General features: G+C 42.2%; 1 protein-coding gene and 1 long non-coding RNA gene across 3 annotated transcripts in view; one reads left to right on the plus strand and one right to left on the minus strand.

Moving 5' to 3' along the window:
* Nucleotides 1–10,412, minus strand: part of CTNNA3 (catenin alpha 3) — a 1,737,547-nt gene extending 1,727,135 nt beyond the window's left edge. The window contains exons 1-2 of one of the 2 annotated variants that reach the window (XM_082408616.1): nucleotides 3,607–10,412; nucleotides 1,427–1,521 (exon numbers count right to left, since the gene is read on the minus strand). In XM_082408616.1, coding sequence (XP_082264742.1) covers nucleotides 1,427–1,521; nucleotides 3,607–3,622 — 111 coding nt within the window. In that variant the 5' untranslated portion in view covers nucleotides 3,623–10,412. Of the gene's footprint in view, nucleotides 1–1,426; nucleotides 1,522–3,576 lie in introns of both variants that reach the window. The other variant, XM_082408615.1, reaches the window with a different exon arrangement.
* Nucleotides 10,413–10,997: 585 nt separating this feature from the next.
* Nucleotides 10,998–14,579, plus strand: LOC309636266. Its single transcript, XR_014249344.1, has 2 exons — nucleotides 10,998–12,601; nucleotides 12,909–14,579. It is a non-coding gene; the product is annotated as an uncharacterized lncRNA (long non-coding RNA).
* The last annotated feature ends 3,131 nt before the right edge of the window (nucleotides 14,580–17,710 follow it).

The following is a 17,710-nucleotide window of genomic DNA, read 5'->3' on the forward strand; positions in this document are numbered from 1 at the left end:
CCAGTACCATCAATTCTATAGATAGAGCCAGTCCAGTTTTATAAGGCATCAATTCAGTTCTTATAAATAAGCTGGGTATAAGATCTCATCCTTAATAAATTTATTCTGCCCTTTTGATATTTAACTGGGCAGTATATTAAGATGTCTTTGGTAGGTCCGGATCTCTGCTGTTCCAAAATCAGTGGATACTACCCTGGAGAACTCAAGGCTGAATATCACATTGGCATCATATCCTTTAAGGAAAGAGGATTCCATCAATCTTGATTGTATTTCTTAATTGGTCATGGCATTAGAGGACTGATTAGGTAGGAAAATCCTATAAATAAGCTGCTCTAGTCCTGACTAGGATATATCTCCAGTCTTCTTAAAACACGTATGTATAAGCAATATAATGACCAAAAAGCAATCCACAACTAATTGCTTAGACTTCAAGAGTACAGTCATTTGCAATGTAGTAATTCCATGATAATCATTTCCATCGCTTTTCATGATGCCTGTAACTTAACAACTAAATCTTCATGAGGGTTTTGTTGCCAATAACTTAGTAATTTTTTTTGTCTAACCTGAACTAAGCCCCTTATATATGTTGTCACAAATGTACAGCTAGAGTTATTCTCCAGTCAATATAGAATTAAAATCAAGAATCGTCAAGGGTGGCTAAGCCTCTCAAACTCTGCAGTTGTTGCCAACTCTACTCCTTTCAAATGAAGTACAAAAGCATACAAGGCAGCTAAGTTTAAATTTCCACACTCTGATCACCTCTCATTGGTTACTACGTGAGTGTGTTGTGTAGGATGCCCATAAAAATACAATCGTGTAATGGCAAGAACAGGGATTCTGAGAGACTCTGACTGGCCCAGCTTGAGTTGTGTGGTGGGCAGGATTCAAAGATAGCCCCCAAGATCCCTGCCCATCCTGTACACAGCCTATATAATCCTCCTCACTTGAGCAGGATTTGTGATATGATGAATAGTCACCGCTGTGATTACATCATATTATATAAAACTCTACTGTAGTAGACTAGAGAGCAATTCTCCTGCTGCCTTGAAGAAGCCAACTACCATGCTGTAGGGAGGGCCACATGGCAAGGTACAATGGGCAGCCTCTAGGAACTCAGAGAGGTCCTCCACTGACAGCCAACAAGTCCTGCAACCACAGGAACTGAATCCTGGTAACAAGTAGTGATCTTCGAAGAGGGCCCCAAGCCTTACATGAGACCAAAATCCCAGTCAGCACCTTGAAAACTGGTAAAAGACCCTGAGCAGAGGACACAGTCAACTCACGACAACACTCCTGAACCACAGAAACTGTAAGATAATAAATTCATGTTGTTTTATGCCACTAAGTTTGTGGTAATTTATTATGCAACAACAGAAAACCAATATAAGTCACATGCCCACCCCTTACCCAGAGCAGGGTGGGATACCTTGATTAACAGGCGAAGTAAGTTTGCATCCAGTGGGGAGGGGTGGTCCTCCTTAAGTGCAATTGAAGTGTCATTACCCGTTGGGACGATGGATACTGGAAAAAAGAACAAAAATCATCCACCACAATATATTCAGCATCTGACATCTCATAGGCTTTCAACATTCAACTCACAACTCTCCCCCACCGTTAGCTCTCTCTACTGCCATATACGCACTTCTAGATCTACATGCCACTGAGCCAGAGACTAACAAAGAATACACGAGGGCAACAAAATCTAGCAAGAATACTAGGCTAATATAACAAATTATAGTCTTGAATCTGCCACTAATTAGCTATGTGACCTTGGGCAACCACTCATGGGCCACAGTTTCCTATCTGTAAATAAAGGGACTGGACTAGCTTTAATGTTTCTTCCAGCATTAAAATTCTGATTTATTAAAATTCCAGGGGAAAAAACCACCAAAATAATTCAACATAAGTTTTGATTTGCTATAAAAGAACAAAGAAATGTCACACTGCTCCCAAACATATGCCCCATCCCTCTCAGTATTCTGCCTGTGAAAGTGGCATCAAGAAAGTCTGAGTGAAAGCCACAAATATTTGCCTTCCACACCCAGATTGGCTTAATAAAAACTACCACATAAAGGAACAGAATCTGGGGGTGGCATGGAGGAGGAGGCAATCAGAATCACAGGCGCCCTTTACGAAGTAAAATGTCCATGGTTGCAACTCAAGTTTTTATGATGTTATTGTCATGAATGATATTATATTTATGCCGTAATTGGGTTAGAAGATATGTATTTTACTTCTTTTTCTGTTACTTGTCACTCACTACATTAAATGGCAATGCTAAAGACCTAAGATTGGAAAAGAACTCATTCGGAAATCCACACTTTTTAAAAATAAAACCTATAATAATTTTGATCTCTTGGCTCATTTCAGCAATATAAATCATTTTAAAAGGCAATTTGATTTTTTTTTAAAGCCTACAGTAACTCAAATAAGCTGAAAATTAAATGTTAAATCTAGGCATTTCACTTTTGAAATGCCGCAAAGAAAAATTAATCACAATTGTTCTTACCAAATACACATTAACTTTGTAATATATTCTTTTCCTTTGCTGTCTCCCCTTCCCCTCACCAAAAAAAAAAAAAAAAAAAAACCTCAGTAGAATTTCTGATTGAACTATTTTAACCGCAATCAATTCCCATTACTGTCAAGCTTTTAGGCAAGTGAAGAAAATTCTTAAAAGAGGAAGAGGAAATTAAGGAAGAGTAAGAGAACTTTCCGTTAAATATTATCACTCAACTGCACAGAAGGTAGGAATTTCTAAAAGACTTCAAGATACAACTAATAAATAGTAAGATTAAATTATAGGTTATCTCAGCACACACAGAATCTAAGAGATAAAAAGAAAAAAGACAAAACTTTACTTCTTCTTAGATAGTATCCTACTGGAAAAGTGCAAGTAATGTTCATATAGATAAAATTTATGCCTGGGAGTGTCAGGAATAACATTGCTCCCATATAAGATTCATAGAGAAATGGAGACCACCCGTGTAGCTCTGCCAAATTAAAAACAAAAAGAGAAAATTTCTAAAAGCAAAATCTCAAATTAGATAAAACTTATTCTTACAATTCTCAAGTATTTTGCTCTCCTTCCACAATTAAATGGATTTAGACACTTAGCACCTTTATTTAGTTAAGAGAAATGGTACTGAAAAGTCTCAAGAAAATTCACCCAAATATCAAGTGAGGTCACTTAACATCTGGCCTTCCAAAGGGCAAGGATTTGCCTTCCTGCCTTAATATGAAATGTAACATTATGAGAAAGATGGAGAAGTTCCCCTGAACAGTTACAAATACTTAAACTAGTAAAAGGTCCCTACTGTTTTCTGTAAATCTTCCATCAACACACAACTTGCTGCTCTGGGGGCGCCACGTGCTACGGAGCTGCGCGTGCGCCCTGGTATCACCGGCGCCAATTCTCGTGCCTCGTTCCCCGCCTCATTCTCTGAGGTGAGCGACCATGGTACAGACCTACCCGGTTCTGAGAACTTTAACGAAATAACATAAATAAAGCACCTAGCGCAGTAGCTACACTTAACAAGGGAGGAAATTAATGGCATTTAAAGGTAAAATGCAGACCTAATGCACAGAACTTTGTTCTCAAACCACCTGCAAGTGTCCCCATCACTTGAGAAAGCTTGGGAAACACTCGGGACACGATTTCTTCCAGTAGGGCTCAGCAACGAGGGAGTCATTGTGGGGAGAAGAATGAAAGATGACTGCATGAGCAGGAGCCTGCGAGAAACGAGCCCGCGAGCAGCGGCCGACTCCTCACGCCTTCACTCACACCTCCCTCTCATTCCGCAGAAAGAGGAGAGCTCGACGCGACCAACGCGGCAAACGCAGCCGGAGACGCAGAAACTTTCCAGCGCGCGGGCCCGGAGCACTAAGCGAGACGAATCTTTGTTTCACAGTTCTCTCGGTGACGTAATGAGGAAGCGGGAGAGCAAAAACCAGGTCAGAGACCAGAAGCCAAGCAGGGTTGCGACCTTCGATTTTCCGAGCGCAGGGAAAGGCTTCTAAGACCCTCCTTTAAAGGCGTGTACTTAAACTACTTAAGGGAGTTTCTATTATTTCTTCACGGGGTAATTCCCGCAATTTGGGCAGTCAGCCCCGGCCACCTCTCACACAGCAGAGCTCGCGGAGGTTGTAAGCCCCGCCCACTCGTGAGGCTGGTGCGCATGTGCCCAGTTGTTTTGACACTAAAGTGTTTCCGCCTTCTTTTCTTCTCCGTGGCAGCGATGGCCGAGTGGTTAAGGCGTTGGACTTGAAATCCAATGGGGTCTCCCCGCGCAGGTTCGAACCCTGCTCGCTGCGGAAGTGGATGACTTCTTTTTACCCACTTCCAACAGATGCTGTCATAAGATAATCCGTACTCTTCCGGCCGTATTTCCCCTATTTGCCCGCTAAATGGCCCGACTGCAGAGAAGTTAAATGTGTCAAAGAAAAGCCAGTAAATGTCAATGCTGTAAACATACGCTGTTTATGCTAATGGGAATAGTCTTTATTCCCTTTATACTAAATAGTAACTAACGGTTCTACAATCTTGTTCCTTGTTCACAAAATAAAAATAAAATGAAGATAAATATTGGCGGGAATTTTCAGGCTATCACAGACTGAACAAGCTATCATCTCATTAAAACTGATGGCAAGGCTAATGCTACCTCTCCTTCCATCCCAGAATCACCTTCAACGGTTCCCCCACCACATCCAAAAGCGGTGTGAAATGGGAGATAATAAAAACTTTTAAAAGTTCAACTTCTAAAGTACGATAGGTAGATCCACATGATGGCACACTGCATGTAGCCACTAAAATGATATTAATGACATGGGAAGACTTTCCCAATACATTGCTAAATGCAAAAAGTCGAACAGTTTGGAAAACAGTATATATTATGATCACGTTTTTGTTAAAGAATTCATTTATATAACCGTTTATGTGGCAACAATGGCGGAAAAAAAGAGAGAGTGAATGGGGGCTGGAAAGAAATAACCAAAATGTTAGCAGTAATTATTATCTCTGGGTGGTGGGATTTGGGGGATTTTAATTTTCTTAACAGATAGTTTTTTGCTTAACTGAGTTTTCTAAAATGTGTATATTGATCCAGTATTTTTTTTAGTAATAAAAGGAAATCATGAGGTTAGTCTTTGAGACCCTGCACATCCCCTTTCTGCTCCCTTCGCCCACTTTCACAATCTCCCTCCCACTCCATGCTTTCCAGGTGTTCTTATGGAGTTCCCTAACACCTTAAGGCTATGGATAGCTTTCTGTGGTACCTGAAGTAGATTCCATCCACACAGCCCCCATCCCATTTGAAACTTGACTGAACATACACATTCACCACATTCACATCTTCAGTCCCTCCTCTCTGCACAATCCCCCCTCTCTGCCCAATCCCCTCCTCTTCTGCCCCCATTCAAGTCACTTATAAATGACTGTACTAGTTTCCTAGCTGATTTCCTTCCCTCTTTCAGTCAGGATCACATTCAGCAGTCATTAACAGGAAAATCTAACTCTAGTGACTTAAACACATAAGGGGTTTGTCTCAAGAAATCTGGGAATAGGCAATTCTCAGATGGAACAGGGAACAGGGCTCTTTCCAGCTTTCTGCTTGCCATTTTTAATGCATAGGCCTCATCCCCTGCTTGTTGTCTCATTGTCCTAAGATGGTTGCCAAATCTCCAGACCTCACATCAGTATTCAGCTAGAAAGGGGAGAGACAATACCCCTCAGTTTATATGTCATTTACTTGCACTGTGTAACATGGCTACCACTAGCTACAAGGAATTCTAGCAAAGTAAGTGTTTTTAGCTGAGTATATTGCTACCTATGTCAAAATTAGAATTCCACTGGTAAGGAAGAAAGATGGATGGGTACTGAGTGGGCAACCAAATGTATCTTCCACAGTCTTCTAACAAGAAAGTCAAAAGGCCTTCAAAATAAGTCCCCTGTCTACCTTCCCAGCCTTCCCTTTCTTCTCTCCCATCTCCTTTTATTAGAAGGCCTCCCAGCACTGTATGATGGCTCATGCCTTTGAACCTTTTTACATGTTCACATACAATTACCTGTACGTAATCCTTTTGCCTTAACACTTTCTCCCTTCCTTTGGAGAAGAGGACTGCCTATCATTTGAATTCCCTTCCTAGTTAGAGGACTGGCTCTCTTTTTGAATCTACATGTAAGACTCTAATTCATCCTTGCTCCCCCTCCCCCCATCTCCATCACAGAAGCTGAAAAAGCCACTTATTAGCTTCCCAGGCTCCCTTGCCACTAGGGAGGCAGCACGTGACCTAGGCCCAACCAATCAGATGTGCCCACCCCCAACTTTCAATCAGAGAGATTAATGCAAAGAAGCAGGGAGGGTAAGGATCCACCCTGGTGGTGAGCAGAGGCCATAGTGGCAGCTGCAGGGATTGCTAAGGGCGGCAGCACCAGGGCTGCAATTGGGGTTTACAGTTGTTCAGCAGCAGCGACAGTAGTGTTTATACCCAACTTGCTCTGTGGCGTCATTCTGCCTTGATCTTGGGCTTTGCCTAGCCTAACTTACTCCTGTCCCATTTTCCAAAAGTGGCTTTAGCCCTCCTGGCAATTCTGTGAACTATTTAATATCCTTCCAGTAAGTATTCTGTTTAAATCAGCCCCAGTCAATTTATTTTCTTCCAAATATCAGATATAGCTTCCCTCTTCACCCTACTATTACCTGCTGGGAAAATTCATGTTCTTTCTTCCACCTTCTGGGTAAAGCGTTCCTGCAATTTCCAGGGTTGACCCAGAAGCCCCATTTTTATTCTTTTATTCTTGCTACTTATTATAGCAAGGCTCACGTTGATCTATTTCTGCCAGTTTGCCTCTCTTCCCACTAAATAGTAAATTTCCTGCAAACATAAAAAGGGATCATGTCTCTTATCTTTTTACCCCTGCCTCACACAGAAAAGGTACTCGATAAATCTTTAATGAAGGAATGAATAAATACCTGCATCAGAACACAAATCCACACTCCATCCCTAGAATAACCCCAAAAAAAGGGCAGGGGAGGAAGCCAACTTGCTCTCCTTCTTTTGAAAGTCACTAACCTTTGCCCTTAGCATGAGTTAATTTAATATACAATATCCTCTTCCCCTCCTTCCTTTTCCATTGCCTTCCCTTTCCTTATTTTTTCCTTGCGTTCTTTTTATTTTTCTTCTGTTCCCTTGTCTTCTAGCACTGAAAGGGCAGATTGAACCAGGAGGTAAGTGCATACAGACCTCCATCTCTCTGGTCAGCCCCCATGCCCATCTCCCTGAGAGTGGTTCACTTTCACCCTGGCCACCGTGTAACCTGAATGTCAGCTCTCTCCATGGGGAGCAAAGGAAAATCCACCGAAGACTTTAGAGAGGAGATATGGAAGAGGTTCTGCAGTGCACTCCTCAGAGGACACAACCTCAACATTTCTCTTCATCCAAGTCCCCCAGCCCCTTCACTCTCCTGTGCATCCCCTGGAGCCTGCCTTTTTCCAACCCAACAGCACATGGTGCATGACCTTGAGGATTTTCCCTCAAGACCCCAGCTTCTTCATTCTTTTATGATGCAGAGTAATTCAGCCTTGTCCCTGTGCATTGGCATCAGTGTGCCCAGGAATCAAAGAGCCACCCTTAGAAGGCAGAGGAGTTAATAAATATGATACCAAAGTCTCCTGCCCCACCAAATATTTCTCTATCCACTTCTATTAATACAGGATTAATCCTGCAACTTCCCAATCAGAGTTCAAAAAGTTTTTCAGTGTAGATGGACCGAAGGGAATTTTTTGTAAATTGTAATCAGTTGATCTGAAGGCAAATACTGAACTCATAAGCATCCCTCCCTTCCAAATCCAAGTCCTTCTCCATGTTCTTCCAGTTTGTAGCATCTCCTGCCACGGAGCAGGACACACCCACTCGGAATCATCCTGATACCTCCTATTCCTCACCTCATTTCCTATCCAACCCAAGTGCCACTGAGTTTACCCCTAAATATTCTCAGAATCCACTTTGTTCCAAATCTACCACTACCACCCAGTCTAAATCAACATCACCTCTCATGGCGACTACTTCTCAGCCTCCTGTCTCCCCCATCTACTCTTCCTCCCTTTTAATCTATTGTCCATAAAATTTAAATTAAAAAAAATTTAATGCACTGTGAATTCCCTGGCAATCCAGTGGTTAGGACTCAGCACTTTCACTGCCATGGGCCTGGGATCAATCCCTGGTCGGGGAACTAAGATCCTGCAAGCTGTGTGGCGCAGCCAAAAAAAAAAAAAAAAAAAAAATTTAATGCACATTTGGTCTAATAACTCTCTTCCTGAAAACATTTCTGGGGATTCCCATGTGCTCTTACAATAACGACTAAAATCCCTAGAATGACCCCATGGCTCCCCATGATACTGCCGGCATACAATTGGGCTTCTCCCACTCATTCTCTGGCAAGATGTACTGTCCTTTCCTTTAGTTCCTTGAAGAAATTAAACTCTTTCCCACCTTAGGAATTTTACATATGTTCCAATGTAATCCTCCCCATCAAATTGGTCAGGTCCCCTTCTTATGTGACCTCATACCATTTTACTCTTTTTCTTCACAACGCTTATCATACTATGTGATACATTAGTATGAATATTTGCTTAATTTCTCCCTGCATGTGAACATATGGTGTGGGATGTACGTGTATGTTTAACCACTAAATCTCCTTATCTGGTCCTTAGTGGACACTCAATAAATAATTTTATTGGATGAATTTTGTGGTTGGGAAGATCAGAGAGCAAGAGGTCTCAGAATACCTGAAGGATGGAAGGTAGAGTCTCCAATGAGGTCGGGTAGATTGTTTTCCTTCAGCTTTGGGGGATGAATCAAAACTGTGCCTGAATAGATTTGTGCCCTGACTGCATAGATCAGCAGGAATATTGCAGCTGAACCATCTGATATATTGCAGCACTGTTTAGCATGATTTATGAAGCTGTTATTTTGTTTTAACACATCGTGTTCATTGTAAAGGAGTTTCATCCCCAGAGGTTTCATTGCTGGAGGCACTGTTGTGTACTGAGGCAGGGGAAAAAAGGATTGAGAGATAGGGCTGGCCTAGGACACGTGCAAAGCTTGTTTTCCAAGTCCACTCTGGCCTTCACAAGCCCCCCATGCCCACCTTTGAAGGAACTGCTCCCCAGTGTGCCCATGTCCCCAAGAACATTGGTCTTAGGCTCTCTCTAAATGCTAGAACGCAAACAACTAACAATGATACCTAAGTCTTAGCTCCTGCAGGGGTTAGAGTGACAGAACCTCTGACACTGGAATTTTCAGACAAAACAGATGACTTTCTTCTCTCTGAAGCACTGATGGAGAAAACTTAGAACTTTCAGCTCTTGTTCTAATGACTAGTTTTCTTCCCAATCTACATGAAGTTAATCAGACAAGCTCACCCAAGCTAGTAAACTGGATGTCACAGGAAATTAGTTATTTCTTTTTCCTTCCCACTCTCTCCCACTCCTACTCATTAGTCCTAGGTCTGGGGACACTCTTTCATGGACTGGATTCTGAGGCCTAAAAGAGTGGATGGGATGGACTTAGATTTACCTTAGTTGCTTTGCCTGGTACTGGGCTGCCAGGGGAGGCATGAGTGAGCAAGGCCAGGTCTCCCTTGGTATCTCTAGGCCATTCCGAAGACTCCAGTGACAGAGAACATGGCCCATGGGCTTCATGCTTTTGAAGCTCTCTGCTGCCTGAGGTCAGGGAAGGAGGAGAGTCAGGGATTGGGTAAGATTCTCACTGAGGTACTGAGGTAGGGCACAGCACCCCGCCTGGTCAGTTCATCAATCCCAGGTCCCATTCCAGGGATCTCAGAGCCCTTTGTTCTTTCATATCACATTTATTCCCAAACACTTTTGGGGGATATGTTTCCCTCCCAAACATATTCATTTGAGACAAGATTCTCAGAGTATTTGTCCAGCGAGGGAATTTTAGACATAGTTCACCTGACACCACATAAGATAAGTATACACAGTGTCCATATAAAAAGTATTTATCTTCCAGATGTTAAGATACATACATCAGTGGAGAAAGACTGTCAGTGTTTTGAAATAACGTGTATTAGGATGTTGGAGCACAGAAATGCCGTAATTTTTGGTACACACCTCTAGTACAGAGATCAGCAAACATTTTCTATGAAAGGTCAGCTAGTAGATATTTCAGGCTTTGCAGGTCATGCGGTTTCTGTTGTAACTACTCAACTTTGCCTTCGTAACATGAAAGAGGCCATAAACAAATGAGTGTGGCCAAGTTCCAACAAAACTTTATTTACACAAGCAGGCAGAAGGCTGGATTTGGCCCACAGGCTGTAGTTCACTAATCCCTGTTCTAGAGGACTCTCCCCAGTATAATAAAAGAAAAGTTTTTCCAAGTTATAATTGTTAAGATACTTTATACGTATCTATGATATCTTACAATTTCCATTAACATAAAGATATCAAGAAAGGACATCAGTAATATATGCATGAGACAAAATTGGGAGTGAATGTTTTCTAAGATCATTTCATCTCAATACATCAGAATGACCCAGAACCTTCACAGCAAAGTGAATCAGTTATACATATACATATATCCACTCTTCTTTAGATTCTTTTTCTATATAGGTCATTATAGAGTATTGAGTAGAGTTCCCTGTGCTATAGAGTAGGTCCTTGTTAGTTATCTATTTTATATATAGTAGCGTTATATGTCAATCTCAGTCTCCCAGTTTATCCCTCCCCCCTGCCCTTTCCCCTCTGGTAACCATAAGTTTGTTTTTTACATCTGTGCCAAATCCTTATTGATGACCATTAAAGTTGTTTCCAATCTTTTGATTTTACCAAAAAAAAAAAAAAAAGTGCTTCGAAGAAAATCTTGTATATATGACATTTTCTAAAGGAGGGCTCTTAATCCCAGTTATCCATTTTCATGTACAATTGAGAGAAAGGGATCAGCCCTTTGTGCACGTAACAGGAATTGGCTTCAAGAAAGCAAACAGTTCTAAAAACATAGTCTAACCTCAATAAAGCTGAAAAATAAATTAAATAAAATAAAATAAAATAAAAAAGGTATAGTCTACACAAACACCCTAAAAAGAAAGGGGAAGCCTCCACTCTGCTAATCTATTCCATTTCCAGGGGAAAGGAAGGACTAGAAGTAAAAGTACTCATTTACCTTTTGACCTCTCAAATGAGTCACTTCTTGGAAACTTTCCCTTCCCTTCCCCCTTCTGTTTCCCCTCTCCTCTGCTTAGCTCCATATTGTACCCAGTAATTACTGGGCTTCCTGGAATTTTTATTAACAATTCAAGATGCTCCAAGAGTAACTTCTGTGACCACAGCCTCTGCTAACTCAATGCTCTCTGGGGATAGTGCTCACTGCCTCTGGCTCATAAAAAGGACAGCAAAGGGGCTTCCCTGGTGGCACAGTGGTTGAGAGTCTGCCTGCCAATGCAGGGGACACGGGTTCGAGCCCTGGTGCGGGAAGATCCCACATGCCGTGGAGCAAGTAGGCCCGTGAGCCGCAACTACAGAGCCTGCGCGTCTGGAGCCTGTGCTCCGCAACAAGAGAGGCTGCGACAGTGAGAGGCCCGCGCACCGCGATGAAGAGTGGCCCCCACTCGCCACAACTAGAGAAAGCCCACGCACAGAAACGAAGACCCAACACAGCCAAAAATAAATAAATAAATAAAGTGTAAAATAAAAAAAAAAAGACAGGGAAGATTCTTAAAAAAAAAAAAAAAAAAGGACAGCAAAGTCTGGAGTTACAAAGAATGCAGGTCTGATCCCTGCAGAATGACAATGGTTATTTGTAAGGCAAGGGAGTGATGAGAGGTCCACCAGACCCAAACTCAGTTCCTGTTTCTACTTGTAGAAACTTTCAGGGGTAAGATGGATGACTTGATGAATTTTTTTCAGTACCTACATTAATATCATGGCACAGTCCCAACTACTTTGCAAGACTGACTTGAGGGTGGATTCACTGTAGAAACAAATTTATTTCTTAAATGCTGGCAAAGAGGTTCAGAGACACTCTTATCTATTGCTTTTCCTGTTCTTGCTTTGGCCATGAAAATTAGCCAATATATCGTTCAAATCTACTTGTGACAATTTGATTTTGCTTCACATTCATCCAGGCTTGAAAAATGACCACAGCTCAGGCAGATTGATGCTTCCCGGCCACTCGTTTCTAACATGTATTAATACATCATCACCACCTTCGAGTAGTGCATCTTTCTAAATTATTCTTTGTTTTTATCCCCAATGCTTTTTAAGCTTCATTAAAAAAATAAACCTCTAACCATTTTTCTCAAGATTGTCTCTATAAAACACCCAACCTGCCACTGACTAGGCTATATCTTCATATTTCAATTTTTTAGTTGCTCTTCTTTATTATCTGTTACTATTACTATAGCATTCTCATTGAGGGGAATATTTGGCTACTGAGGAAATAAGGAGAGGTTTTCATCTGTCAAAAACCAAAATTCAACTGTGTAAATTTGAAGATCTAAGTGGCTTTCTTCAACAAGTCTTGAATCAGGCAGCATCCCATCTAGTAAATAGAAAGGCTCTGAGGCGTTGTACAAAAATGGAAGGTTGGGCTTCCCTGGTGGTGCAGTGGTTGAGAATCTGCCTGCCAATGCAGGGGACACAGGTTCGAGCCCTGGTCTGGGAAGATCCCACATGCCGCGGAGCAACTAGGCCCGTGAGCCACAATTACTGAGCCTGCGCGTCTGGAGCCTGTGCTCCGCAACGAGAGAGGCCGCGATAATGAGAGGCCCGCGCACCGCGATGAAGAGTGGCCTCCACTTGCCGCAACTAGAGAAAGCCCTTGCACAGGAACGAAGACCCAACACAGCCATAAATAAATAAATAAATAATTAAAAAAAAAAAAAAAGGAAGGTTTTTACAGGCAGAATGGGGTGGGACAAAAAGGTAATAGCAAAAGAAAAGATTGTTTCAGGCCAGGCCGACTTCTTTGGGGGGAAGGGAACGGTAGGAGTCTTTGTCACACAGGTTACCTCAGAAGGGCTGATGAGGAAATTTCAGATTGACTGTGTAAAAGGACACATTTCTGGGAGGAGTTGAAACTGCAGTTCAGTCTTGCTGTTTCAGGGACAAATGACTTCATTTGGGGCCTCTTTTTTTTAACACATCTTTTCTGCTAAAGCCCACCACACAACTATAACATTTCCCAGTTATGACTCTTCTGCAATGTCACAGGTTCTGGTGGGCATTATATTTGAAAAAAATGATAAAAGTATCAAAATGCTTATATCTGTTCTAAAATGTAGGTTTTATTATTCAGGTATGGTGAGGACAACAGATCCGGAGATTACCACTGAAAAGATACTTTGTTATTCCCAGTGTTGACTGAAAAGAAATGCACAAGGTGAGAGTTGTGAATTAAGTTTTATTGGGGGCAAAATGAGGACTATAGCCTGGGAGACAGCCTCTCAGAGAGCTCTGAGGTACTGCTCTGAAGAGGTCAAGGGGAAGATCAGTATTATGTATGAGTTTAGTGAAGGGAGATACGTGTAATCAAGCACACATCTAAGCACAAGGTTGCTGCTAGTCATGAGGAACAAATGTCTCCATTAATGATTTTAGTCCTTTTCTAGATATGAGAAGATGCAAGAAATTGGGCTCATAAAATCTCCTGAAAATATCTAACTATCTGAATGCCTGTTCTGCCAGTTTTTCCCAGAGCACAGAGTGCCTCATTCCTGAACCCCTTTCAGGGTGTGTTGAAGCTCAGCAACTGCAGCGGCTTGTGACCTAATCCTTGTAAAGGCAGATGGCAAGTGACAATTTTTAGTTGGCAACAGTTACCAAAGGGAGGAGTCATGCCAAGACATTGGGGATGGGGGTGGGGCAATGCTGGGAAGCTCTGGGTCTGTCCAGAGTAGAGGAAGCAAGGGGGAAATGTGGGCTAGTCTCTACTTTGGTTTCTGTGAGAAGGAGCTGGTGAGGCAGGGTATATAGGTTTAGGACTGGCTAGTTTGAATGATTTCAGCAGGCTCTTGGGTATATAAGGGTTGTTCCTAGTTGCCTGGTATCTGGCCCTGGAGTGATGAGGACATGGGAATAGTGGCCCTGAGGTGGTAGGGGTGTGGGCTCAGGGTTGGTTCATTTGCATACGAAAGGCATGCTTGCAGGTGAGATGTTTACTGTCTCCAGGAATTGGCTAGCCTGGGAGGGACAGTCTCTCCAGGGTTAGTAAGGCCCTAGATGTCAAAGCCTCAGAAATACAGAAAATAAAAGGGCATGCTGGGGCTTCCCTGGTGGCGCAGTGGTTGAGAATCTGCCTGCCAATGCAGGGGACACGGGTTCGAGCCCTGGTCTGGGAAGATCCCACATGCCGCAGAGCAACTAGGCCCGTGAGCCACAACTACTGAGCCTGTGCGTCTGGAGCCTGTGCTCTGCAATAAGAGAGGCCGCGATAGTGAGAGGCCCGCGCACCGCGATGAAGAGTGGCCCCTGCTTGCCACAACTAGAGAAAGCCCTTACACAGAAACGAAGACCCAACACAGCCATAAATAAATTAAATAAAATAAATTTTAAAAAAAAAAAGGGCATGCTTAATAGAGTATCAGTAAGTATCTCAGCAAGAAACAGAAGGCACACTCAATTTACGGCAATTCTATATGGGTTTAGTAAAAAAGACTATTTTCAAAGGTATGGAGAGGGTATAGAAAGACCACAAGGGACAGCAAAGTGGTGCAAATAAAGCATGTCCCTTGCCATCCAGTTCTACAAGGATTACGTCAGTAGCCACTGCAGTCACTGACCTACAGTACACCCTGAAAGGAATTCAGGACTAAGGACAGGATGAGGCACTCTGTGCTTTGGGAAAACAGGCAAAACAGGCCCTTAGATAGTTATATTTCAGGAAGAAAATTTTATGAACCCGGATTCTTGCATCTTCCCATACTTAGAAAAGCACAAAAATAATTAACTGAGATATCTGTTCCCCATGACCAGCAGCAACCTTCTACTGAGATGCGTGCTAGGTCGTACCTACTCCTTAGCCAAAATCACATAGATACTGGCCTCTCCCCTTACGTCTTCAGAGCAGTTCCTCAGAGCTCTCCGAGAGGTCGTCCCCCAGGCTGTAGTCCTCAGTAAGTCCCCGAGTAAAACTGAAACTCACAGTTCTCACGCTGTGCCTTTTATAAGGAGACGGAGTGGCCACCGGAACCCAGAAGAGTTCTGAGGAGAGGGCTGCTGCAGAGGAGTCGTGCACGGTGATCCCGCAGGGAGAGAGCCGAACCTGCTCACTCTTCTCCCTCCCTCCACTCTCTGACTGGGCCTCCCCATCGGCCAAACGCCACGATCAGTCTCTGCAGCTGAAAACAGTTCAGAGCGTGGGTCTGAAGGGGAAAAAGAAGGTAGCCAGGACCCTGCCTTACATAAAACTTGGAAAACAGAAAATAAAAATAATTATTCGTAACTGAGCACCTTAACACACCAACTTCTTTTTTTTTTTTTTTTTTAACTTTGGGTTTATTTATTATTTATTTTTGGCTGTGTTGGGTCTTCGTTTCTATGCGAGGGCTTTCTCTAGTTGCGGCAAGCGGGGGCCACTCTTCATCGCGGTGCGCGGGCCTCTCACTATCGTGGCCTCTCTTGTTGCGGAGCACAGGCTCCAGACGCACAGGCTCAGTAATTGTGGCTCACAGGCCTAGTTGCTCCGCGGCATGTGATAACTTCCCAGACTAGGGCTCGAACCCGTGTTCCCTGCATTAGCAGGCAGAGTCTCAACCACTGCACCACCAGGGAAGCCCAACACACCAACTTTATCACTGTGGTCTATTTCTTTCCTGTTCTATATGTATATAGTTTAATACATAGTTGCATTTAAAATTAAATCACTGACTGTTTCAAACACAGAGAGATACACAGGAAATAATATAGTATTAAAAAACAAAATTCAACCGAGTAGATTTTAAAGATCTAATTGGCTTGATTGCACAATTCATGAATTGGGCAGCACCTCACCTAGCAAGTAGAAAGGAGCTCTGAGGAACTGTACAAAATGGAAGGTTTTTATAGGCAAAGGGGGAAAGGATGAGGAAAGAGCAGATGACCTCATCTTCCTTTGGGGGATGGAAAAGGGTTATGTGGCAGATTACCTCATTCTTGCTGACCAGGGAATTCCGAACTGACTAGTTAAAACTACATTCTGGGGAGAGACTGAATCTGCAACTAGGTTAGGTATTAAGTTTCAGTTTGATGATGTAGGCTTAGCACAAGTGACTCCATTTGCGGCCTGTTGCCTCTTTTTTTAACAATAGTATATAGTATATTTTATATTTTTCATTAAAATTACTTCATAAAGTTTTTGCTCTCGTTTGTCTTCCTAATCATGATTTTTAATGTCTAACAAACTAAACAGTAGCTACATCAAATTTAACGAAGCAATTGTTGCACACTGAGACTGCTTCCTTTTTGTTTTTTGCTAAACAGTAATGTTAAGTAATGACGTGATGTACATCTCTGAGATGTAAGCTTTTTTCCATGTTTTATGTTATTTCTTTAGGATCTACATCTCCAAGAATGAGAATATTGAGGCAAAGAATATGAACATTTTTGTGTCTCTAAATACATATTCCTAAACTGCATTGCTAAAGAACTGTGCCAATGTATAATGCCACCAATAATGCATAAGAAAGCTGGAATCGCAAAACCCTTATATACCTTGAATATTCTCACCTGCAACTTTTTTTTTGCTAGTTTAACAGGTAAGCACACTCTTCATTTTTATTTGATGTGTTTTTCTTTGATTACTATTACAGTTTCTATGCTTTACCATACATGTGTTTACTAGTTGTACTTGCTGCTCAATTTCTGACTTTCTAGTGAATCAGCTACTGGTCCCTAAAACTGCTGCTGAAATTGACCCTTGGGGGAATCCCTACTGAAAACAATTGAGCCTCATGGTGAAAAGGCAGCAATTTCAAAGGATAGAGGCTAATGAATTTCAAACTAAGGGTTATGGTCTTAACATCTACTTTTGGGGTAACTCTATTAGATTATAAGATTTATCCACCCCTCCCCTAGTATCCTCCTTGCCCCGTGTTCCAGCATTTAAAAGAACTTTTGCAAAACTAAATTCAGCCTGAATGATTGCAGTAATTAATCATGTTACTTTCTGTTTTTATTGGCAATATGATGATCCAGCATCTGTCCTGGGAGATATTGGGGGTAGCTGGCCTTGACTGACTGATTCTGAGATACATGTGGGTCTATTATGCTATAGACCATCATCATAATCAATCATCATCATCTTCTCTCTTTCCTTACTTTACAGGCTATTTGAGGAAGTATCTTCCTTGACCCACCAGAATCCAGGGCAGTGAGGGGTTCTTTTTATGTCAGAGATTCTCAAACATTAGAAGAATCACCTATGACAGATTATTAAGAACACAATCCCTGCACCTCAATGTTGGAGATTCAGATTCAATAAATATGAGGTGAGCCCAGGAATCTACACTTTTTTTAAATGATTGAGATGCAGGGGTGTCTAATGACCACACTTTGTAAATAAAACACTGGTATAGATCCTTGGGATAGGAAGTATATCTGTACTGAAACTAGTCAAGATAGAGGCAGAAAAGAGGCTGGGAATGGGGAGGAGGGGGAGTGTAGTCCAGTAAGAGGTCCTTCTGGGTCCATTCTCCAGAAGTGTCATTGTGAAGGAA

The sequence above is a fragment of the Balaenoptera borealis genome, assembly GCF_965194805.1.
Source record: "Balaenoptera borealis genome assembly, chromosome: 10".
NCBI lineage: Eukaryota > Metazoa > Chordata > Mammalia > Artiodactyla > Balaenopteridae > Balaenoptera > Balaenoptera borealis.